The following is a 25,768-nucleotide window of genomic DNA, read 5'->3' on the forward strand; positions in this document are numbered from 1 at the left end:
GCAGCCATGAATGAAAAGCAAGTCTCCACTCAGCACAATTGCATACACAGCCTGTAGGGCATTTCCATGACGACACTTGCTGAAAATGGGATAATCAAACCCTTGGATGCAGGAAAAAATATCCTAGTTATTATCAGGTTGATCTTGTAGCACATACTTTTTCCTCCTCGACTGTGGAAGAGAGGTCTTTTTTGTCAGTGTCTGCACACAGCGAAGTGTGCCACCTGCACAGCACATTAGCTCCTGGCCTCCAGAAGCTAAATGTAAGCTTTCAGTTTGCTTTTCCCCCACCCTTCTCTACAGATTATGGCTGTAAAACATAGCTAAGTGGTACCCCTGTGAAATTATATCTTCTCCTGTACTCCCTGGTCACATTTGCTTAAACCATCCTGTTTCCAAGTATATTTTAGTACTAAGACTAGAAGCATGAAAGACAATAATTTGGGATCATGCTACACTGCACTGGCAATAATACACAAAAAATTAAAGATGACCATGCAGAGATGCCTGAAGAGACCAGCTGTGATAAAGACAGCCACCTGCCTTTATATCAAGCCCACATCAACAATGGCCTATAGTTTTTGCAGAGGCATCACCACTATGAAGTGCAATCAGGCCATGCCCAAGGGAAAGCGACTGTGTCACGAGCTCCTGAAAGGAACCAAAGAGCAGGTTTGCTCAGGCAGCACTGGGGCTGGGAGTTCAGGTCTCCCAGTTCACAGGGCTGAGAGCATGACAGAGACTATCACAAATTGAAAACAGGCATTTTAATCACTGCATCAAGCAACAGTGCTGCTTTTGGTATTCTCAGTGTAACCTGCACAGAGCTGTAATGGGAGCAAATAACAGGTGCTAGGGTACCAGCCTAAATGCCTTATGAAAGTAGCTGTTGATTCATCTACAAGCAAAGTATCATGGGAGTTTCCCTTTTGAAAGTTGATGCATTTCGGAAAGCACAAGAGGAAGCATCCTCCAAAAGACCTATCTTTCAGCCACTGTAAATATTTAAAAAAAAAACCCAAAACCCACTGGTATTTCCACTGCATCACATATTTCTCAAACTGAAGGTCCAAATGGGAGATGAAATTCTAAAATAAAAAAAGTACCAAAAGTTTGGGAACCACGACTTAAAACAACTTTTTATTTAAACAGCTCAGTCTAGAGTCGGTTTCTTACAAAACAAGGGCAAAAGTCCACGTCCCCTTCTCCTCACTCAACTGTGGAAATCAGTTTTGAGCCTTGAACAAAACACACACGTCCCCTTCTTGAGCAGCCAGGCTTAATCTCTGGCAGTCAGCACAAGCTTCACCCTCCACTGACTCAAGAAGCACATGCCCTGGAGCAGGTCGTAAGATTTAGTAGATTAGGCCAGAGATCAGTGTGCTCAGGCAGACTTGTGCCTAACAGGCCATACACGTGCCTAACAGGCAATACACACCTCCTGGCAGACAGTTATACTACTTAGTTTGAAGGTACTGACTGCTCTGCACAGACAAAAATCTGGGGCTCTTTCTCTTCTTCCCCACCTCCACAAAACCTCAAGATCTGTCTGGATCTTTTCTCCTCACTGCCAAAATGACTCCCAGAGCACCAGTTCGTGAATGAGCCAAGGGCCAAATTTTGCCAGTGAACCAACTCCTATAAATCCAGACTAAAATTCTTGGAAAACTGACTGTTAAAAGCACTCTGCAGCTGCTGAGAAGCTAGTTTTCACAACAGTTCTACCTTGTGGACAGACAACCATTATCTGCTTTTTAAACAAAACAACTGTGGAGGCTGACATGCTGAAACAAAGCAGCATGCTACTTGCCCATGGCCATTCAGTCATCAGCAAAACCAGGACTGCAAAACCTGCGGACTGCCAGGTGTGCGCTGCTCATCTGTCACACTGTCAGACTGCCTTCTCATCCTTTGAGATGAAATGCACTAGAGATACAGAAAAATTAAAGTCTTTTATTTTTTAAAACTCAAAAAATAATACTTGATTGCTTTTGTTTTCCCATTTTAATTAAAAAAAAAAAATCTCTTAGCCACCACCTCTTTTGCTGTCACCATTACACTTTAAAAAACTCCTCAATACGCTGCTTTTTGGGGGGACTCACTGAATATGTCTCTCCTTCTGTATCTTGCAAGGCACTGCCAGAGTCAAACTCGCAGCAAGCATCAGCTGCCTCCAAAAGCAAAAGTTCATCAGTGTCATCTCTGCTTTCAGAGAAGGTCCTCTGGAAAAGGTCGTAGATAGTCTTCTGCTTTGGATCTGGCTGAGAAATTAGAACAGACAGAATCTGCATATACATTGTCATATTAAAAAAAAAGTGAGCAACAATAACAGGGTCCTCCCACTGAGACACTGTGCATGTGTGTACAAATATCATATGATATATGTATATATCATACATACATATATCTCAGAGACATATATGCTATAGAGGCTATCATGTCTCCTTGCATGCAGCAGGTTTGGGAACTCTGTGGAGAGTCCAAGTCAAAGCATGGCTCCTGGGAGGAGCTGGAGAATCTGGTCTGTGGTATTAAAGGCAGAACAGGCATAAGGTCAGCCTGCCAACCACCTACCAATCTAGATGTACACAAGCCAAAGCCTATTCAGCCTTTCCCAGGGACCATCGATATTCTTTCAGGTCAATTACCTTAGGGCAGTAATTAGTGGATTCAGCTGTTTTAGAGAAATTGGTTTCTGAAAGACCAGCTTCCCCCAGCACTTTGATTTTCTCTTGAATCATTGGCCTAGGAGAGATAAACAGATAGTACTGAAAGGAAGAAAATACCATGCAAGGACACTGAGTCATTTACTACGTGTAGACGAAAAAAAGATATAACAGGGGTATAAAATGGCTTTTCTACCAAAGCTCGTTATGTCCTTAACCTGTCTTGCTCTTATTTGTGATGACTGTATGCTGCTTTGGGATATCAATCAATCCAACATAAATATCAATCTGTATTGGGTCTGTGTGACAAGGTTTTGGTAGCAGAGGGGCTAAAGGGGTGGCTTCTGTGAGAAGCTGCCAGAAGCTTCCCCTGTGTCCGACAGAGCCAAAGCCAGCCAGCTCCAAGACAGACCTGCTGCTGGCCAAGGCCAAGCCCATCAGCGACAGTGGTAGTGCCTCTGGGGTAACAGATTTAAGAAGGGGACCCCCCCCCCCCCCACCGAGCTGCGCAACAGAAACTGCAGCTGGAGAGGGAGAATATGTGAGAGAAACAACCCTGCAGACCCCAAGGTCAGTGAAGAAGGAGGGGGAAGAGGTGCTCCAGTCACTGGAGCAGAGATTCCCCTGCAGCCTGTGGGGAAGACTATGGTGAGGCAGGCTGTCCCCCTGCAGCCCATGGAGGTCCACAGTGGAGCAGATATCCACCTGCAGCCCGTGGAGGACCCCACATCAGAGAAGGTGGGTGCCCAAAGGAGGCTGTGACCCCGTGGGAAGCCCACACTGGAGCAGGCTCCGGGCAGGACCTGTGGCCCCATGGAGAGACGAGCCCATGCTGGAGCAGGTTTGCTGGCAGGACTTGTGAACCCATGGAAGGGACCCACACTGGAGCAGTTCATGAAGAACTGTAGCCTATGGGAAGGACTCATGTTGGAGAAGTTTGTGGAGAATTGTCTCCTATGGGAAGAACCCCATGCTGGAGCAGGGGAAGAGTGTGAGGAGTGCTCCCCCTGAGGAGGAAGGAGCGGCAGAAACAACATGTGATGAACTACTCCACTCTCAGGAGACCCCACCTGGAGTACTGCGTTCAGCTCTGGGGCCCCCAACATAAGGAGGACATGGACCTATTGGGCCAAGTCCAGAGGGTCACAAAGATCATCAGAGGGCTGGAGCACCCCTCCTGTGAAAAGAGGCTGAGCAAGTTGGGGTTGTTCAACTTGGACAAGAGAAGGCTCTGGGGTGACCTTATAGCAGCCTTCTAGTACCTAAAGGGGGTCCTACAAGAAAGCTGGAGAGGGACTTTTTACAAGGGCATGTAGTGAAAGGACAAGGGGTAATGGCTTTAAAATGAAAGAGGGTAGACTTAGATTAGATGTAAGAAGTTCTTCTCTGTGAGGGTGGTGAAGGACTGGAAGAGGTTGCCCAGAGAGGCTGTGGATGCCCCATCCCCGGAAGTGTTCAAGACCAGGTTGGATAGGGCCTTGACCAACCTGGTCTAGTGGAAGGCATCCCTGCCCAAGGCAGGGGGTTGGAACTAGATTATATTTAAAGTCCCTTCCAACCCAAACCATTCAATGATTCTATGAACTGACTGCAACCACCATTCCCTGTCCCCATGTGCCACTCAGGGGGAGGGGATAGAGAAAATTGGGAGTAATGTTAAGCCCAGGGAAAAGGGAGGGGCTGGGGGAATGTGTTTTAAGATTTGGTTTTACTTCTCATTATCCTACTCAGATTTGATTAGTAATAAATTAAACCAATTTCCCCAAGTTGAGTCTGTTTTGCCTGTGATGGTAGTTGCTGAGTGATCTCTCCCTGTCCTTATATCGATCCACGAGCCTTTTGTTCTATTTTCTCTCCCTGTCCAGTTGAGGAGGGGGAGTGATAGAGTGGCTTTGGTGGGCACCTGGCGTCCAGCCAGGGTCAACCCACCACATAATCCAATTTAAGTAAGTAACAAGAGGAGGATTTCAGGCTATAAATATTTGGAGAACACACATATCCAACAGGGAAACTAGTTGAGGCAACACCAATGGTATGAAGTCAGAACAAGAAGATGTAGCTAAAGGGAGTTCCAATAGCCTGTGTTTTCAGTCTCCAAGGTAAGCAATGGTAATCCCCATCAACAGACACATTAGCATTTCTAGGTTATATCCCGATGTATGGCAGGAAGAAGAATCTATCACTGGCTCAAGAGGCCGAGAGGTCCCAACCACACCTGCAGACTGGATACTTTTCAAGAAGCAAAGGCCACAGCACAATTAATGCATTTACCAAATAGCCTTGTCATCTTGTTCTTTTTCTCGCCTTTAAAAAGGATGCCACTGTCCTTCTTTGAAGAGCCATATTTCCTTCCCATTAAGCATTAATGACTGCATGGACAGCATTTCACAAATAAAGGCAGAATTACTGTCATTAACTTTCCATGAAACGTGGGTGATGCATCAGTTTCCAGATCCCTGCATTGTAGGGTTATAATTATTTGCCATCATGATATTCTGGGAACTGCACAAGTTCACTTAGTTCATTCGTTCCTTTAAACAAGGTAATAAAGATGCAATTTTGAACTTTAAATGAACCAGCTGGTGGATAATGATAGGTCAGGTCCCTTGCAGCCCTAAGGACTCCTTAGATCCTCCCCTTCCTCAGGATGTCAGATTCCCCAGCCCTAAGGACCAGTGTCCACCCATAGCTCTCACTGCAGCCAAAAAGGCTCAGGCCACAACTCTCCAGAGGTGGGTCAGTAACACTTTAATTTATCTGAAGGGCTCACTGAAAAGCAAGAGGAAAGCAACAGTGCAGTCCTCCTCCACAGCTCCCTGCCCAAGCACTCAGCAGCCAGATTGCTCCTCAGACCTGATCCACGATACAGGGAACCATCTCTAGTGTCTGTTGAATTTGCTTGAAAGTACTCAGCACTTCACAGTAGCCCAGCACACAAATGTTCTGGGCTGTATCCAAGACAATTCCTTCTTCTTACACAGAGGCTGTGAAGTTTTTAGATGCATCAACTCTCCCAGAATTTCTCTCAACAGCCCTTTCTTTTTCAGATAACTACTTTTATTCCTCCTGCTTGTCATCTACTTAGTTATGTCCACTATGGCCAGGCCATGTCACCAGCTCACAGCAGCCCTGATTGGCAGTTGTTGCTCCTCATCTCACAGGCTGTGGAAATCAGCACTAACATTAAGCACCTTACATCACGTATGTGACAAACAGTGAAAACAGGTGGCAGGAGAACCAAAGTATCTTTCCCACTTCCTACCATAAATAGTCATCTGCTGTGCCTTTAGCCACCAGGTAGTGAATATTAACAGAGCTGGTCTGTCCAATTCGATGTGCCCGATCTTCTGCTTGGATCAAAACCTTTATGTAAAAACATGACAAAGAAAATAAGGTGAGAACTGCAACATTTAAGAAACAGCGTAAGCACCAGAGAGCAGGGAGATCTCATTTCTTGTGCTTAGCAACTATTTTTCATGTGGATTCTGTTAACAACTGCATGCTCAAACACAGATTAAGCCAAGAAGTAATCTGGTGCATGACATTCCCAAAAGGCAATGAGCATTTTCATAAGTAAAGGGTCAGCATTGATGATGGACTCTTTCAGGTCTTGGCTGGGCAAGCGGTTGAGAAGCGGTTGTCAACTTAAGAAACAAGGGCATGTTTCCCTTTCACACTGTCTTCTCCAGCTAGCAAGCTGTGTAATCAGCCTCACTGGTTCAAGCCCAGGCACCTGGGGGTGCACAGACAAGTAGCCATCAGAGAAAGAAAGAGAAAACCCCTAGATAAAGTCCCCTGCCCATTACGTCTCCTCCTAATCAACAATTTTTCTGCTCTCCAGGGAGCATCCAACCCTTGTCCCTCCAGGACGCATACCCCGGGGTTCCAGAAGAGCTCTGCAAACACCACCAGGTCCGCAGCAGACAACGTCAGGCCCATGTTTGCGGCAGTAAGGGACAGGACAGCCACAACCTGCTTCTCTGAGAACTGGAACTTCTGGCACAGAAACTGCCGCTCAGCTGAAGGTGTGGAGCCATCAATGCGAATGTATTCAATATGCTGTGAAAAGGCAGAAGAAGATACTTTCTAGAGGCCTTGTATCCCCTTTTCCGTATTCTCCTTCCATGTTTTAGTGGATTCTGTTTCCCTTCCCCATGGCAGAACCAGGAAAGTAAAAAGGCAACGGTTGTATTTTTAAGACCTTTCCTCATCTTTAAGGCAGAGGCACTGTAGCTCAGCATATAATGTACCTCACCTTTGTTCACAATGCATGACTTGCTCTTCTATCTATTGATCTCCCACCAGTCCTGAGCAACTTCCTGCAACTCAAGTGACAGCAACAAGCTGGCAACTCAAGTACAGTGGAAAGGCAACTAGCTTAATACAAAGCTGAACACTGTCTGTGTGCTGATGTTACAGCTGCTACAACCTCCCCAGCCTCCCTAAGTTTTCCCCTGTTTGTGACGGGAGGAGATGGGATCCTATACAACTCAGTTGCTCTGTGGTAGGCTCAGGAGAGGCATGACAAGCTTGGGTGATGCAGGGCCATAACTCTTCAGTGTCCAACTTCCTTGCTCTACTGGAGGTTGCTGCCACAGAAGCAGCAAAGTCACCACTGCCACTGTGGTTTATAGTTTGGAATATTAACTTAAAGAATCCTTCACACTGCCCCAGCATGACCCAGAACTCCTTAGGGGCATCCAGAGAAGTCTCACATGAATAATTAGACAAACACTTGTGAAGTCAGAGAGATGACTGGCAGGTCTATCAAGTCTCCCTACAGTATTCCAGTTCAAAAATGTAAGAGCACCACAGAGATACAGGCAGGCAGCCATAGCTGGACTTGGGTTGTTACATTCTCCCTCTCTGAGGAAAGGTTAGAGGACAAAGCGGAGATAGCCACACAGGGTAACACTCCTCCAAGAATTACACAAGCTCCAGGGCAGACAATGGAGATTAAAGAACATTAAATACAACAAAAGCCATTCAGCTAATACAAAGTGCATCCTGTGAGGCATTCACCCTGATAGCTCAGCTCCCTCAGTGAAGGGCACGTTCAAAAGCACACCAAGTAGAAATTATCTCTGCCACTAACTTTCATAAACTAGCTGACCAGCCGTAACTCTGGGGAGCTCTTAAACAGCTTTGAAGCTGGAATAATGATAAAGTTAAGACGACTCAGTCAATTACTTACTTTCTTCTCCAGCTCTGCAACTATTGCATCCAGCATTATCTTGTGATGAGCAAACACCAGGAATTTATCATTCCCACTTTCCAGTAACTCCAGGATGTATTCCCTACATGAAAACAGAGAAAAACCCCAAACTCTATAAAATTATGTGCTGAGAGAATACAGGCTTTGCTCACAACAAATTTTAAAGATATTGCTCATCTATATACAGAAACCAGGAAATAGGCTAACATAAAAAAGTTGCAGTAAAATGCAAGTAGCAAGTCAAGTCTCCTAGAGATTAAAAAAGACACTGCAGGAAAATCCACTCATTTTTCTTCACCGCAGCTGGACAGCTGCCTACATTTATACTTGAGTATCACTGAGAATCAATTTATTACATCCTACTTGAAATGTGACATCCCAGACTAATCAACTGGAAGTCATCTATACTTATTTGACGATCTCATTCGCCCTTCTATATCTTTAACTTTTGCACAATTACAATACACTAAGATAATCTGTATACATTTATCCTTCCTACGTTTACTCAGGATTGTTTTTATTTTAGAAGAAAAGGTCTCAACACATGAATCAGAGTATCCTAAAAGTAGCTTTTCTTGCAAGGGTTCACACTGACAATTTACTACAGCTTAACAATCTAAATACATCAGCTATTTCTACGAATTATCCATATAGGCTAATGACCAATGAAAGGTAACAAGAGTCCTTTTAAATGCAGATGAACAGTGTTAATTAAATGAAAACATCTGGCTTTTGCCATGGACTAATTGCAGAGCTACAGAATCCATTCCTGTGTAGTAACTTCTGTTACAATCAGGTCAACTGGAGCCTGAAAAACACCTATAAGCCTAAAATTTGTAACTAACTATAACAACAGCCATCAGAACAGATGATACAAATGTCATCTTTTCTTTGGAATAAGAGAGTTGTTGTAAAGATCAGGAATACCAAGTTCTTTGCTAAATACAACACAGCTTAGGTCAGCAGCGACTGTCAGAAAACACTAAGCAGGATTTCCAGCGCTGTATTAAGATGTATCAGTGCTTTGCAGACAGTTCCCAGGGTTCGTGAAGTTCAGACCCCAATTATGTGACAATATCATTTAACACAGAAATCTGGGAGAGAAGTGGGATTGCTGGATTTTGAAACAAGTATCAAAGCAAACATTCAGTATAACAAGCAGATGCCAACATATTACAATTATTTTACATCCCATTCCCATATTCCATTTAACAAATGGAAGCAATGGAGGACTGTCATCAAGAGCAAGACATGGGAGGTGCTGATGATCATAGGACAGTACCATCAGCTGGCAGTGGTATTTTAAATGCTACTAAACCCCAGAAAAAGATGGACTAGTTCCTACCAGAGAGTCAAGTAAACAGCACTTCATGATTTTATATTCAGTTCACACTTGCAACTGAAATAAAATTAAGAAAGTCTTCTAACTGTTCACCAATATAAAAAGGAAGAAACTCTTCTACAGAAATGAGCTCTGGGACTCTGAAGTGCAGTTCTGTGCCAAACAGGCAAATTCTGCAGCAAGGTCTGAGACTGTGAAATCACGCAGTGCACATCAGCAGGTCCTTACATTCACAGCACTCCAGAAAAGTAAACTGTTTTCATGTTATTAGCATACTACTTATTAAAAAGTCATGCTATATGACCTAAATCAACTCCTTTGCAGTCCCAGCAGAAAGGCTAAGGATGCAAGGGCATGGAAAGTCACAGAAGGAAATTATTCCTAGGAAAGACAGACTTAAAAGCACACTTATGATAGAAAACTTTTGCTACTGAGGTCCCATGTGAGCTCTGTGGAAGAGCCAAGAACTTCAGTAGGGGCTGTAACATCCTTAAAGCATGCTACAACTAAAGCTCAGTCTATCTCATGAGCTTCTCGGCTCAGGGTTCCTGCTGCAGCAGGACTGCAGCGTTTGTTTTGTCAAAATCTGTTGAAACTTTTAGTTTCATTACTTCCTCCCTCCCTAAACTGAAATAGGGTCTGGACCAGGGAACTTGATCCAAGTCCCAAACACCAAGTAATTTTAGATGGCTCAAAAGACAGTTTAGATCCATATCTGGAATGAAATCAGAAGACTTGTTCAGCCTAGGAACTCTGAGAGAAGAAAATGTTTAGTGCATTGTAATTAAAATCAATTTTTTCTAAGCTGGCTTGAGGCTATGCTTCACGTCCCTGCACCATTTTCCTGTTCTCAGTGGAAAAACACATTTTACTACGCAAGAATGAAGCAATGACATGCAGCTTACACAACTGAGTGGATTTTAGCTTCTGCCGTTCTATTGTAGAAGAGGAGAAGAGCTTCCTTCTCCTGTTGTTTCTGCAGAGAGAAAGATAAATAAATGTGAGTCTCAGAAATGCCTTTTCTCCTTCCTTACATATATGGGATGTCTGCTGCTGCCAATAAACACTTTGCTAGGAAAAAATCAGCCTAAAAATGCACAACAAAAGGAGACTGGAGGGTGAAATCTCCTACTCGCCACTGGGTATGGCAGATACTCACACACTCCTATTTCTGACACCTCCCTTCCCACCTCCTACTCAACTCCTACAAGTCGGATGACAAGCATATTACAAATGTAGTTTTAGTTGAGAAAGCGTTTCCCAACTAAAATGGCAAGAAAAAAAACTCCTAAGTTCTTACAGAACTGTATTAGCAACCGAGGAGCCTGGAACATGCATTTGCCATCCATACAAGAAAAACAAACAAACAAAAGCAAAAATACACTCTTCACATTTTTGGCTACTGCTGCGTTCACAATGCAGCTTCAACAAGGCTGTGTTTGTAGGGTGGATGGGATTACAAGGCAAGACAGAAGAGTAAGTACAGAGGCAGGAGGTACAAAAGACAATTAGGACTATTGAGAGAAGAAAAAAAAAGAGAGAAGAAACAGTATTTCACACAAGGAGACAAAGTAAACTACTTAAATCAAAAGGAAAAAAAGCTGAGCTGTTTTGATTGTGTTGTACATTCATTTAAAACTGTGCCTTCAACAGCCTTCCACTGCACCTTCACACGAGGTGTGGCTCTGACCTTCCTTGGAACTCAGGGTACTGTTTCTCCACTGATGTTTTTAAATAAAGGTATCCGAAATACCAATGGCTCATCATAAAAATAGTTTCTGACTTACACTTTCATATCCTTTGGCCATCTTCTTTGCTTCAGCTGCCAAGACAGCTTTGGTCTTTGCACTAATGCCTTCAGGAGCCACCACAACCATTTTGCGTTGCTTTGCTGGAAGCTGGGAAAGCACATCCGATTTCAGACGTCGGATCATGATGGACTCTTCCAGCAAAATTTTCAGTTCATTTAAGTTGGATGATCCAGAGTAGTCCCAACCCCACGGCATCTGGGAAAGATCAAAGCAGTTATCAGTGTCAAACTTAAGAGACTGGTCTGCAGGCAATCCAAGAGTAGAATAAACTTCCAGGGAAACTGGACAAAGCAAGAACTTTATGATCAGTAGGGAGAGAGATTTGACAAAAATGGCAACAAGATAGAAGTGTACAAACTAATCCATCCAACATGAGAAGGTTACTTAAATTTCCCTTTTTCCTATCTACAGGTGCTCAGAGACTACACAGATAGGTGGAGATCCCTACCACAGCACTGTGTGCCCTGGTATTCATCCTCACACAGCAAGGTGTTTCTGCTCTCCACTTGCAGCTTTGGGCAGACTGACAGAACTCACTGCAATTCTGTGCACACATTTACTTCAGTTTTAAGCAGATACACAAAAATCTTCTCTAACAGCATGAGAACAAACATCCTTAACCCAAATGCCTTCACAGAGATGTTACACTTGTCTGACATACCTAGTAAATGCTAGGTCAAAATTGCTTGCTTCCCACTGTGACCTGTCTCTTGATCTGCTTCCTGACATACTCTGTTTCTGCCATTACCATGTTTGGCTCAGACTCAAGCAAACCATAAATAAATTGTGGCCCACAATACATCACTCCAACCACTGTCTCTTCAAAGCGTCATCACTTCAAAGCTTCTCTGAACAAACCCTTCATTTACTCCTCCTTGAAGGACTCGCCTCTGAACCTGCCCTATCCTCCAAGATCCTGTGTGCAGACAATATACAGCTGTTCAATTAATCTCAACTCATCACTTCTACTAGTAACCCCACAGCCTATCATTTGTTCTCCAGGAAAGAACAACTAAGCTGACAAACAGTGGCATCAAAATTGGTACATTCCCCAAAAGAAACGTCTTTAAAAAATTTTGTTTTGGAGAGGAGACCAATAAGGTTTTTATGCTGAAGTAAAGGATAAAGAGATACCTTTCTGCTGAAGTTTCACAAATAAGTATATGAAATACAGCTACAGTAATACTGAAAATCAAAGCGGGGGGAGGCAAAATCCTCCTCACAGCTCTAATTCCAAGTCTTACTGGCAGTGTCACCAAAAAAAGTCAAAAATACAACCTCTGGTCTTGGAAAAACAACCCAAAGTAACCCCCTACATATGTATACATATACCCTCCCGAAATGCATATAACAGATGTAAGGAGCCTCAGCACCAACCCTTTTGATCTGCTGCTCCACTCTCATCGTGCCACATTAATTGCTAAAATAGATTTAACCTTAAAAATCTCTATCTTTCATTTGCCTTCCCCAAGAGAAACCAGCTGTAACCAGAAAGGGAAGTAAAATAAGAAAAAGCTCCCAAGTATTCACTGCACCCTCTATCCTCCTGTAGAATGCATGAGACAAAATAAATCATATCAGCCATGAGATTAGTCACATTACTGACTGTATTAAGGGATGGTGCTTTGATGGAACAATGATGGGAACATGCCATGAGACAGAAAGAGGAGGAAGCAAACAGCTTACAGGCAGTTAAGACCTCTCTGGTATCTGGAAGTGAACACTCCCACTTCAGGCTGAGAAGTAACAGGACAACCTGCAATTCTACTGCCATGTTGTATTGATGTGAACCATTAACTGACTTCAGATTCTGGCACTTATGGCCACCACTGAAACTCATTTGACTTAATCTATTCCTACATAATTATGGTACCATCTGATTATCTATAGTTGGTTCATTAAAGCAGGAAACAATTCAAACACTAGACACAAAGCCAGTTTGGATCCTGTACAGTTAAAACTTTGGCTCTGACAACAGCACAGTGGTATACAGCTAGAGGTAATAAGCCCACCTGGATCTAAGCCAAGCCCTCAAAAAGCCAACATGGGTATTACTGCTCTGCTTCCCTGAAACCAGGAGTGCAGTGCAGATACATCCCTCAGGTTCGTAAAAACCTGGCTCAAGTCTAGCTGGGTTTATTAGCTGTAGGCATGCTGCATGAAAACTGACAGTGCTGAGCCCCAGTCTTTGTGCCCCATTTCTGCAATTCTTCAGACTCTGTGGACCCAGCAGAGCAGATGTACAGAACCAGGAAGGACCCACCTGGTGCTGTACCCACCCTTGTAAGCCCTCTGCCCACACTACTCAAGGTACTGGTAGCTAAGTAGCAGGGATCAACACTGACTAGGCTGCTGAGCAAGACCTGCTACAGGGCCTGGACACTCTCCTCAGGCTACCTCATTCTACTCATGCAGCCCATGTTTTTCCACTTCCATAACAAGCAAGTAACACATGTTTTGTGTCCACCTAGCACAATTCATTTCAGAAGAGTAACATCATCACAACTGAAAGAACAAGGCACAAACAGAGCCAATATACTCTCTACTGTCATATTAAAAAACATATAGAGGCAGAATCCCTACAGTATGTTCAGATTACTAAATTCCTTTTATGGCGACTGTTGCTGGAACAATTTGCAAACAAGGAAACATGCTAGTTCCGTGCTGCACCTAGCGAGCAATAAAAAATATGATTATTTGGGGAATTATTAAAATATAATTTAGTATACCCTATCGTGGAAAAGGAGAGAGAGAAAAAAGAGGGACATTTATTTTGCCAAAATACACATCTGGCTTTGATCCATAACATTCCAGAACAAATGCTTCCAACTGTGATTTTCTTACCAAAGTGTTACAGCATCTTACATGAGTCAGTAAACTTATCACAGTGTTAGTAGAAGCTGCCAAACTCTTACAAATTCAGAGCATGTGCTCAGATAGAAATTGTTTAATATTTGCCAACATCACCCAGTTTGAAAAATGAATTCACAGCATGTATTTTGGGAAACAGACTTGAGATATTTTGTAAATAAGCAGGTGACATTTCACTTGCTGCATTTTTAAGAGTACAGATCCTGGGAGGTTGCATTACAAAATGATAAACTTTTATTTTATATCTTTTCTAATCACATCTGCCAGATATTTGCAATTTTCTGTCATAAAATCTATTCTCTTCAAACAGAAACTAGTCAGGTTTTAGTTTTAAATTGAATGGTTCAGGTCTGTCAATTTTTCTTTAATCTTATAATGCAATCAGATTTATTATTAATACCAAAACATTTTTACATAGCACCTCTCATCCTGACAGATCTCCAAAAGACTTGCAAAACCTCTCTGGTTCTGTGCAATTCCATCCCCACTCATAACGCTGCCACTTTTAGGACAGAAAGAAGAACCTATTTAAGTAATGACAGCAAAAGTACACAACAGTTCTTCAGAGAGGATGTAACTCCTAACATAATCTCAGGTTAGAGCTGCAAAAAGAAACTTGAGGGACATACTACACTCATGATGGAACAACTAGAATCATCAAAACACCTTTTAATTTACTCATTGCTGTGTAGATCTATGACAATCCAATATTCAGCAGTCTCATTTTTTCCTCTAATACTATCCACATCTCTTCATTTCCTGCAGCCCCACTTCTTTAAATAACCAAGTTCTTTCTAGGTTCACTCTATCATTTACTGACATTAACTGTAGCAAAATGTCCCAGGCGAGCAGTGAGAAGACCAGTAATGTTCAACTGTCTAGCAGAGGCAGGTCAAACAGAGAAACAAAATTGTACTAGAAACCCTGCAGAGGTTTTGAAGGGAAACGGATGCAGACTGTGACCTCCATGCTGAGTTTCATTGCAGGTTGAAAACTCATTTACACAGAATACACAGATTTACACAGAATTACAACCTGGATTGTGTAAAACAATTTTATTTCTTTTATCCAATTCCACATCTTACCTGAGGTCCATATGACTTGTAATTGAAGCAACAGCTAGTCATGCAGAACTTTACCCTCAAAGGGTTTATGAAACTCCAAACCTATTCAGGCTCACACGCTGCAATTCAGCTTTCCTTTTTACTGCAGAAAACCAACAAGATTTAACTGCATCTCTTAATTTCTGTCTAAGAAGCATTCTGGACAATACTCAGACAAGAATCTTTCAACAAAGATAATGAAGCTCAGCAGAGGATGTGGTCCTCTCTCTCCGTAAGATTCCTACTATGGATGGAGAAATAGTAAGTTTATCCTCTGCCAGGAAAGCAGTGCTTTGCTAACATGAATGCTGTCTGTCATCTTCCAGAACTCAAGCTTTGTATCTGTGACTGTGTGCTAATGGCCTTACTTTAATCAATGGCATCAGCATATGACTACCAAAGCAAATGAATTGCTCATCTAGCTTGCGCATTTGGACATATGCAGAACAGCACTACACTAGCTACGAAAGTAAAAGTGGGCATTCATATTTACAAAAAAGGGGACTTGAGAACTTTACACAAGACTGCAATATGAATCTTCTTGGTAGAAACTTGGCATATCTTAGCTACCCCAAACAGAGAAAAGAAAACAAACATGAAAGCCCTACTAATAACTATACCTATTTTTATGGCATACACTGATGATGTTCAGTTCTTCTGTAAATATTTTTGAGCATTGAAATGGTCATTTGGTGTTTCCAACCACTCTGCTGAAAGTTATTGCCCAGTCTTAGGCACAAGAAGTGAAATGGATTACTCAAGAACAAAGCAGAGCAAGCAAGTTCATGCACTACAGGTCCATGCTTACACTGACAAGCCATTCTGTGCCACATGCTAACTGCTACATGCTTGTCCTGGAGAAACTGAAGGGCAAGCCAGATTAGAGGGCTCTTGCTCCAAATCAGAACTCAGGGGAACTCTAGTTCCCCTTTTTGTGTCTATGCAACCAGCACAGAAGATCCTAGAGCCTCCTTGTACAACAGGCAGCAGCAAGAGCTCTTCTCTTAGCAGTCTGTGTTCCAACACACACAGCAGTCCTAGAGATGGCAAATCCAAGCACAGCTGAGTTGCCCATACATTGAGAGCAAGACAGACACCTGCCATCATGGTTGCAAATGCTGGCTTCCTGCAGAGCCAAGATCTTGCACTGGTTGGACTCAGTGACTGCTGAAACCACTGCTGAGCAGCTGGCAGAGATAAGAGAGGTTAACTTATTTCCAAGGTATGCTGAGGATCACATCCATTTTGTGAATTAGAAGGTGGAATACAAAGACAGAGCGTAAGTCTTCATCTTTTACTTACCTGGAGGTATAAAATCCAAAATCCCAAGCAACAGAGGCCTGACTTTGTTAAGCAGTCACTAAAGCAGACTAGTAAATGGTTTGGGTTTGGTTTTTTTGTTTGTTTGTTTTTTTAATCAATTAGCCCAAACCTGCAGCTGCCTAAAGGCCCCATAGTTACTCTGCCCATTTAAAACATTCTGGGGGCAAGTTCTTATTAGAATAGGCTCCTTTCTCCAGCTATGGACAATTTTTTTTTTATTATTTTTTTTTTACTTCCTTGGCTTTCAGGGCAGATTTTGACAGGAAGCATTACTGCCTCCATGTCTCAGGCCCACCACTGCAGCATCTAGAGCTTCTCAGGTTGAGAGCTTTCAAAATGTTACTCTGCAGTGAGACTTTCTCAAAAAAGATGTAGCAACAGATAGAAGGAAGGAAAGAAAAAGCCTCCACATTTTGAAATAAAAAGTAAAATACTGTTTGCAGTGCCCCAGTCTGCAACTTCCCCACTGAAGTACCTTCCTGGCATCGCAGTAGCGTAGCCCAAAGGAGTGGAACTGTGAGAAGAAGGCTGGCTGGACAGCCATGATTTGTGTGTAGAGCTCTGCAGGCCGCGACATGGCAGGGGTTCCCGAAAGCAAGATCACTCTCCTGGCAGCCTGGGAAAGCAAAACAGAGCATCGTTATCATACAGCTTAGAATATAAGCAGAACCTGCTAAGTAGTCATCCCCAGTTCCAAAAGAAAATCCCAGAGCCATTGTCCAAGCACCCTAAATGGAAGAGTACTTCACCTTCCACAGATAGTTTCAGCCTTCACTGCCTGAAGACACTCAAGGACAGTGCTTAAAACTTCTAGGAAACAGGACAAACCATATTGTTTTTTATTCATCATCCACATGCTATAAGGGAAGGGTACATCAACTTTATAAGAGTACTTTCCGAACTGGCATTTACCCACTAGACACGTTAATATCTTTACGGCTGGCTCAACATTTCATTTGGCATCAGATGTCACAGGAAAATGACACACCCTCTCAGGTACATCCTCACCTCCAAAATAAATTGTGTTGTAATAAACTTGCCACAGCAAGCTGTAAACAAGACTGTCTTCCTCACAAAAGCAGAAGAGATTCAGAGAAGTGATTTTTTTTCTTACTTTTTATTTTTTTTCTTTTGAAATTCTACTAGCAAGAAAAGAAAGATGAAGCTGCCTGAAGCAGGACCAGAAGATGCCCATCTGACATCCATGGTGAGTCTAGGCACAGCTAGCTGGATGCTAGAACACGAGTTAATAAATACAAATCATGTAAGAAGATTGTAAAACATGTGTTGTAGGGGAGACAAGAAGGGGCTGGGAAACCTGTATCTAAAGTAGGTGCTCCCAAAAAGTGGAGAAAAAAAATTACACTGTAGACATAAAAGCCTCCAAGATGCCTTTCTACCCTCATATCTCCATTATTATCTAATTCTATTATTAGATGAGAGCTATGAATTTCTACTGCTGTAAATTCACATATAGTAGTTAAATAACACATGCCTTGTAATTTTCTGCATGGTTTAATGCAGGTTCATTAAAATAACAAAGAGATTCTTGAGTGACATCTGTACCAACAGCTCATTCACATTTAAATGAAAAAGAAAATGAAATTCTTTTATCATTTTACTGAGATCTACCAGTCACCCAAATCTATTCAGTTGATTCATCCACTTGCTAACCAAGTCTGGTGGAAAGAGTTCACAGATCAGCTACCGGAAATTAATTTCAGGACTCTTTATCAGATATTTATATATAGGTTATAATCAAGGTGGGACATGCCTTCTCCTGCCATCCTTATTAAATGGATCAGAAGGAAATGTGATCACTACCAGGATCAGACAATTCCCATAAACATTTAAAAAAGCAGGATATTTATTGAACTAAATAAAAGAAGAGGTCAAACCTTTGGACATGTCGCAAGGTAAGAGTCAGTTTGCACAAGACAGAGTGTCTATACTACTCTAAAGAGGGAGGAGTCACAGAGACAAAAGATAATGGATCCCATGAGGGAAAAAAGGGATAAAGCAGGAATTAGGTCAGTTTTTAAAATTGAGGTAACAGTGGAGGACAACTGAGCAGAACCTAGACAATATCTGATGGGTTGCAGAAGCCTGTGAAGAGTAAACTGACACCACCCTGAGAAATCTGCTGAAATGCACAAGCCAGTCCCACATGTGCAAGAAATGTCCAAATTAAACTTTTTCCTCCTGGACTAACAGAAGGCCACTGCTAGGAAAAAGACAAGATGGACGTCATGCAATTACAGACAGCTCATTTCAAATAACTCTGGATCAAGCTAAAGCAAGAAAAGATCACTCAAAACAGACCAGGGACATATTAAATGCAACAAACCCAATGGTGTTAAAAGGGTTTATGCCATTCTCAAGGCTCCTCCTCTTTGCAGGATGTTCCCCAGGAGCTACATGAGACAGGGTTGGAACACTAATTCCCCAGTAGTCAAAACAATTAGTCAGGCTCCTTCCCCAATCCCTGAATAGGTATCAAAAGAGAGAATGATGAAGTTACATGTTATTTGAATTCTAAACTTGTACAGCTGCTGCTTTGCTGTGCACAACTTATTTCTGAATAGATAGGGTATCTAACCACTGCAAGCACTTACCAAGGGCTGCGATACATCTTCTATAATTAATCATTTTAAACAAGTCAAGAAAAAACGAAAACCAGAACAAAACAAAACCAACAAAAAACCCCAAAAGACACTAGCTCTACAAGAGCTGTACAGAACTTGAAGAAATTAATTCCAGAAAATTGTGTGGAACATAGGTGGTCTAACTCATTATCCCAAGGATGCCTTTCAGTTTTAAAATCCATGACAGGAGGAGCCCAAGAAAGAAGAGAAGAGAAGAAAAAAAAAATCCTAGGAAGACAAGTTTGGAGTGTTGAAGGCTTACTTAAATTCTGGATGAAAGAAACGGCTTTGATTCACATTTCTTTTTCTAGCGGCAACTCTTTTTGAATAGATGCCAATAAAGATTTGCTCCTGCAGAGAAGTCTCTCCTGATCACTGCTTAATTCTTGCTTCCTGCTGAACCTTCTGTGCTGTCAAGAGTGGGAGCTTACCCTCTTTCTTCCAAGGACTGTAAGAATAATATGGAACAACAGCACAGAAAATAAGATTGCAGGGACCAGCAAGGACTTTCTATCAAAACTAGATCTGTAATCAATTGATACATATTTCCACATAGAAGTAGTAACATTAGCTGCTCATTAGCATTTAGGCATGAAGCTTAATCTTCGCTAGAAGCACTCCTCTCTCTCATGAGTCCTTGTGACTGTTCTTACAGCTCCTTTCTTGTGAGATTGCTTAAGGGAACTTTGACAGTGACTTGACTAGTGGAGAGCTGGTCTGCAGCCTTTGTTTACTAAGCGTCCTGGTTTCAGTAACGTAAGACAATTGTGGCTTTGTAGCATTACACTCGCACACACAATACACCAGCAAGAACTAATTCCACAGCTGTGACAACATTTACAAAAGTCACTTTTGAAAGTCAAAGAATAATTTATATAATGGTAACCCCAATCGCACTTACTTTAGAGGTCAAAACCCAGCACCCAACTAATTTGAAGGGGAGTGTGGGGGGGTTATGCCACAAAGAAATAATTGAACATACAAAGAGACTCATTAACATACAATGACTGTCTCTGTGTTAAATGAATTTCACAGCATGAGCTCTGCCATATGCTAACAGACTGACAAACTTTAAAATTTAAGTGTGGCTGGTCCTGGCTGTACAACTACTTGTGTCCCCAGTTTTTGCTTACTCAGTCATTTTGAACTGCTTAGCATAAGAATACCTGTGAAACGAAAAATCTGAGAGCAGCCATAATATAATAGAGATAATCACCTGATGAAATAGAAGATTTGGTAAAGGTAAAGGGTTGCAGCTGTTCTGAAGAGTCTGTTTCTATACTTGGGTAAGACGGATAGGGCTCTGCATTTCATAAGATGATCCTACTGTGGTTATTCCAAAAAACATAAATGCCTTTCCCTATTCTTAAGTGACATCTAGACAGATAATGTGTGTCACATGGCGATGATCAGCTAAGACTGAAGCAAATTAAACTACCTTCCTATTTTGAGAAGGAAGGGAAACTAGAAAGTAGGAGCAGATCTGAAGATGCAACCTTGAAGGCCCACAGCTTCTCCAATTTCAAGATGAAGTTCCTTCTCTCGGCAGGTAACAAGCAAAGGTTTATTTATCCAATCCATATGGATTTGTAATGCCTAAAGACAGCTGCTACTTATTTTGCACTGGAAAGGGAGATTTTTGTGTTCCCTCCTCACCTTCCACCTTCAGCACTGACCTATTTCCCTTCATTATTTTTAAGCATCTCTTTATTAAAACAAGCACAAAGAGTATTAGATTCCAGCCACACAATGTATTTGGACTTCCATAATAGAAACAAAGACCTTTAACCCTGCAAACATCAGGATGTGCATCATGCTATTAACCTGAACAGCAGCTCAATAGGAACAATCACATTAGCAATATTACCCAAATATTGCGGGAAAAAGCCCATAGGGAGCACAACAGGAATAAGACCATTTTATACCACTGGAATGTGTCATTTGATACTATTTTTTATTTCTCAGTTTCTAGCACAGATCTTCACTAAAAACTTACTGTTGTGCTTCCAAAAATCTCATCCATGTTCCATTGGGACCTTCCCCAGTTTCCATTGTCTTGCAATACTCCATGCAATTACAGAAGAACAAAGACCATGAAGCACTTTGGCTGGTCAAAGAATATAGAATCCTTTTCACTCTGGTCCCAAAGAGATCCCACCACTGATCAGTGAAAAACTTCTGGTTTGCTGTTTCTTCTTCATCTACACCCCTGGGGCTTTGCTGTTTTATGGATATTGGTAGCATGTATACTCCTCTCCTATGTCCATGTTTCTGGGCCAGTCCAATCTTGTGTCATGGTTTAACCCCAGTCAGCAACTGAGCACAATGCAGCTGCTCACTCACCTCTCCCCCCGCCACCCAGTGGGATGGGGGAGAAAATGAGGAAAAGAAGTAAAATTCACAGGTTCCAATAAGAATGGTTTAATAGAACAGAAAAGAAGAAACTAATAATGATAATAATAACATTAATAAAATTACAATAGTAATAATAAAAGGATTAGAATATACAAGTGATGCACAATGCAATTGCTCACCACCCAATGATCGATGATCCCCCCGCCCCCACTACCCCCAGTTTCTATACTAGATATGACGTCACATGGTATGGAATACCCCGTTGGCCACTTTGGGTCAGCTGCCCTGGCTGTGTCCTGTGCCAACCTCTTGTGCCCCTCTAGCCTTCTCGCTGGCTGGGCATGAGAAGCTGAAAAATCCTTGACTTTAGACTAAACATTACTTAGCAACAACTGAAAACGTCAGTGTTATCAACATTCTTCTCATACTCAACTCAAAAACATAGCACTGTACCAGCTACTAGGAAGACAATTAACCCCATCCCAGCTGAAACCAGGACATCCTGGGAGGTAAAAACAAAATGCTTACAAAAGGCATAACACCATGACACTTTCTGCCTTTGAGGGAGGCAGATACAGGGCAGAGACAAAGGGAACAACCAGTATTGTCAGTACGCCCAGGAGAACTTAGTCCCAACCACAAGACTAAAGAAAACAGAAAGGTGACAAATAGGTCCTATTACTGATTGCCACAGCTCTGGATTAGAAGCAGGGACAAGCCAACCCTGACCAGGCCTTTTGGTGACTCAAGCAAAGCCTAACAGTATGAGGCTATTCTCACTTTGATGTGTGTGGAAACAAGACAAAAGTACCACTTTGAACACAGGAACTTCTAGCCCTCTTGAGTACCATGAGAGATGCTGAAGCTGGGGACAGATCTCACACAGCTGCTGGCACAGACTGGCCAGTGTGAAAGCTGGCTGACCTTGAAAGCAGGATTTTTGCTACATGCCAAAACATCAGAGGACTGTTCTCTACTATGGCTTTCAATCCATCCACCTCCATAATTTGCAGGGATGCACACAGACTGTGTACAAACTGCCACCTGGTTCCATGTAGACAGATGAAGCATTCTCCCCATGTACAAGTCTGCACACCCACAGGTTTGCACATCCACTGGGAACATGAAGGGAATAAGAAATCTGGCCTAAATATTTTGCAGCTGCTATTTCAGCTCACCCTATCTTACCGTTTGTGTAATTGTAAGTCCCTCTCAAAGTTTTGTCCAATAACAATAAAATGAGCACAACATGTCTATATATTTACTTTAAACTAATGACAACCTGGGGCAAGTTACCAGGTAGCAAGCATGATCATTGCACACATCCAGCCATTGTAAAAGTGCACTAAAAAGTCTTTTCTGGTCACACTTCCCACTGTCCCAAGCAAACCTTTCCTAAATCTCTGTCAGGGTAGCAGCTAAGTATGCCACAAAAGATACTGAGTACTACACACACCGAAGACTGCACACACACACAGTTTATGTGGGTTTTTTTAATATTAAAAAATGTCTAGAAGTTCCGAACTGACAAACTTAGGCCACATGTTTAATATATGGTTCTGCTTGACAATTCCATACCACACTTGCTGCGCAATATATACAAGAGAGCAGGAAAAGATGAATTATTACTGAGTGGCTAAAAATACCACTTCATTTTGAAAACAAGTCAATGTCAGGTATTAAAACCGAGACTTTAAATGCTGTAATCATGGGTTAAACATTTCAGATGTAGAGATTCATCTTGGCTGTCTAACAAGGGAGATTCAAAATTAATATCCAAGGTAAACAGTCTTTACTATGAATGTATTGATTTAATCTGATTATTGTGCAGTTCTGTCTAAACACAACAATTTTTATATTTTATTTATTATTCAAATAGAATCTGCTCCTGTGACTTCTCCATCAAGATAAAAAGAATCTATTAAGTACAGATGGAAGTGAGAGAAATATTTCAGGCTCAGAAACTTTAACTTAGGTCTGTCCAGTATCATTATGGACTCATAAATCTTTGTAGCATGTAAGAACCAAAGACCACATTTCTTAGATTTATTTTTTTTTCTTTTCTGTCCCCAGAAGCCAGTTCAAGGCTAAGCTTTCATGCTTTAGGATGTTGGGAACGTCATAGGAAATAAAAGCAACTATGGCAATTTCAGAAAGTTTAAAGTAGCATAATGCTAACAACAGTTAGAAGTGGCAATGCTTAGAAGATAGACAAGGCATGAGCTGGCTCCAGAGGCTCTGGTTACAGCACTGGCATGGCTTCACACTGTGACCTTAAGGTAGGGACTTAGGTGCTAGAAGCAGCGCACCTATCAAGGGCTTGCCTATAGAAACACCTTTTTTTGGTCTCCTAAGAGCCCCAGTACTGCTCTAATCCTTTCAACATAAAGAAGGCAACAGCAAGAATATTATCCTCAGCAGCATGTTTATCAATGTCTCTTATCCAATAATCTCAAAGTATCATGTAAAATACTTAAAATAGTCCCATTTTTACGCCATTGACTATTTACTATAAACATGACAAAGTAGAGTTGTTAAATCCAGTATTCAAGTGATGAAAACTCCTCGTATTTCTGCAGTTTTTTCAAATATGAAAGCATTCCTGTGATGTGCTTTACCAGTAGTGAACACAACATCACTCCCTAGTAGTTGAAGACAAAGCTGCCAAAGGGGCTAGTTTTAGAGCAAAACAGCTGTGCTAGAAAGCAAGGAGGGCAGAGAGTGGCTATTACAGCAAATACGCACTTCAGAAGTTATCATCAGCAAGCAGGAGAATAGTTTACCTGAACATCTAACACAAAACAACCGGTACTGTATGCTGCTTGCAGGTGAGACAACACATGACAGGAACATGAGACTCTTAATGCTTTCATAAGACTGAAAGTCAGTTTCAGAAGCACCAGTTCTCAATTCTCTAAGACCAGTGATGTGACAGCATAAAACCGTAAATTCTCAGTAAGTGCATACAGGCAATTAACCTCCACTTAACAGCTACCATCTTTCACTCTCATATCTTGTAGCCTGCAAATAATTTTGACAAGCTGATCCTTACAAAGCTACAAGTAGGAAAGGATGAGACAATTTTTTGAGCATTTTGCAATGAGGTAAATCTGTTATTTTCCACCATTTTCAGACATACACCCTAATTACTGTACTTCAAACTGCTCATAAAATTGGACCTCCTACTTAGTTTCCAAACATTAAAAGCCTGAAGTGATTTGAAAGCCAAGAGAAGACAAGAATCAGGCCTTTAAAGACAACAATGAAGTTATTCAAGGACAACCACCTTCAGCTTGCCATTAAGAATCTTGCATATAAAAGTTGGTTGCTATAAAGCCATCACAGATCAAATCTTCTCTTTATACGCACTTGCTGATAATTGCTGAAGAGGAACTGCATTTACCTTGTTCTAATGTACAGACTCTGCAGCGTCTAGAAACTACTAATAACTTTAATCTGCTACAGGCTACCAGGGAGAGTTTGATTCTTTGATCCCAGGACAACAGGCAGACATTAAAATTTACATTTCTCCTGTTATTGCATAATTGAATATTGCCTCCCTTCTGTGGGCCACTTGTCTTGCCAACCTCACATTCTGCCATCTCCTACTAGTTCTGTACATTTAACCAGCAGGAGTGCTCCCAAACCCCAGCCATACAAATACATTGGAAACTTGCAGTAACAGAGTAGAGCCCAAAACCAAAGCCAAGGAAGGGACCTAGGTAATGTCATTTTGATATACAGCAATGTTTTTGTGCCAAGAATTAACTGATAATGATTATTTCCATTAAACGAGCTATGTTGACACTACTATATTCTTTCTACTCTCCCTGAATGCACTTAGTAAGTTTTGACATTCCATTTTTCCCATCACCATAAAACTCATCAGTGACAGTACCACAATTAGATTAAGGCAGCTTCTGAAGTTCTTTTGTTAGGTCTTACCATCTAACATTTGCATGGGAACAAGTGGCTTAGCCAGAGACAAATTTTGCTCTTGGATCTACATTACCTGGATTTTCACTTGCACAGCAACAGAATTCAGCTGCTGGCTCCTAAACCTGGTAAATGGAGCAACGCTGCTTTGGGAGCCTGACCTTAGCTGCTGCAGGTTTGGCACCCAGCATACACACCTTGAGCAGAGGCATGGCAGCTCGGCATCGTGCAGTTTTTATGTTCTTTAGGAAATGAGATTCATCCTGAAACAAAACAAGCATGAAAGTGAAGACAGTTCTGATCCACAGTCCAACTGCAGGCTAAAGAACAAATTCCCAGTATTCACAGCTATGTAGTATTATAAGCATATCATCCCAGGGCATATTTCAAGCACTGGGATAGTCACATCAAATTCTAAATGAAAAGACAGCATGGAGAGTAGCAGGCTGCCTATATTCAAACTGACAGCTGCAAGCAAATGGAACAGAAATCAAACCTTAA

At 41.8% G+C, this 25,768-nt stretch overlaps 1 protein-coding gene across 3 annotated transcripts in view; it reads right to left on the minus strand.

Annotated features, from left to right (window-relative positions):
* SMARCAL1 (SWI/SNF related, matrix associated, actin dependent regulator of chromatin, subfamily a like 1) overlaps positions 1–25,768 on the minus strand; it is a 45,235-nt gene that overhangs the window by 2,779 nt on the left and 16,688 nt on the right. For 2 of the 3 annotated variants that reach the window (XR_007507894.1, XM_049815583.1), the window contains exons 10-18: positions 25,465–25,530; positions 16,807–16,947; positions 11,011–11,229; positions 10,129–10,199; positions 7,861–7,963; positions 6,543–6,725; positions 5,929–6,029; positions 2,649–2,745; positions 2,103–2,261 (exon numbers count right to left, since the gene is read on the minus strand). Coding sequence is in view for 2 of the 3 variants with exons in the window: in XM_049815583.1 (XP_049671540.1) it covers positions 2,103–2,261; positions 2,649–2,745; positions 5,929–6,029; positions 6,543–6,725; positions 7,861–7,963; positions 10,129–10,199; positions 11,011–11,229; positions 16,807–16,947; positions 25,465–25,530 (1,140 nt within the window). In the remaining variant the exon portion in view is untranslated. Of the gene's footprint in view, positions 1–1,807; positions 2,262–2,648; positions 2,746–5,928; positions 6,030–6,542; positions 6,726–7,860; positions 7,964–10,128; positions 10,200–11,010; positions 11,230–16,806; positions 16,948–25,464; positions 25,531–25,768 lie in introns of those variants that run through there. The other variant, XM_049815592.1, reaches the window with a different exon arrangement.

Source organism: Accipiter gentilis, chromosome 1, assembly GCF_929443795.1.
Source record: "Accipiter gentilis chromosome 1, bAccGen1.1, whole genome shotgun sequence".
In the NCBI taxonomy this organism is placed as follows: domain Eukaryota; kingdom Metazoa; phylum Chordata; class Aves; order Accipitriformes; family Accipitridae; genus Astur; species Astur gentilis.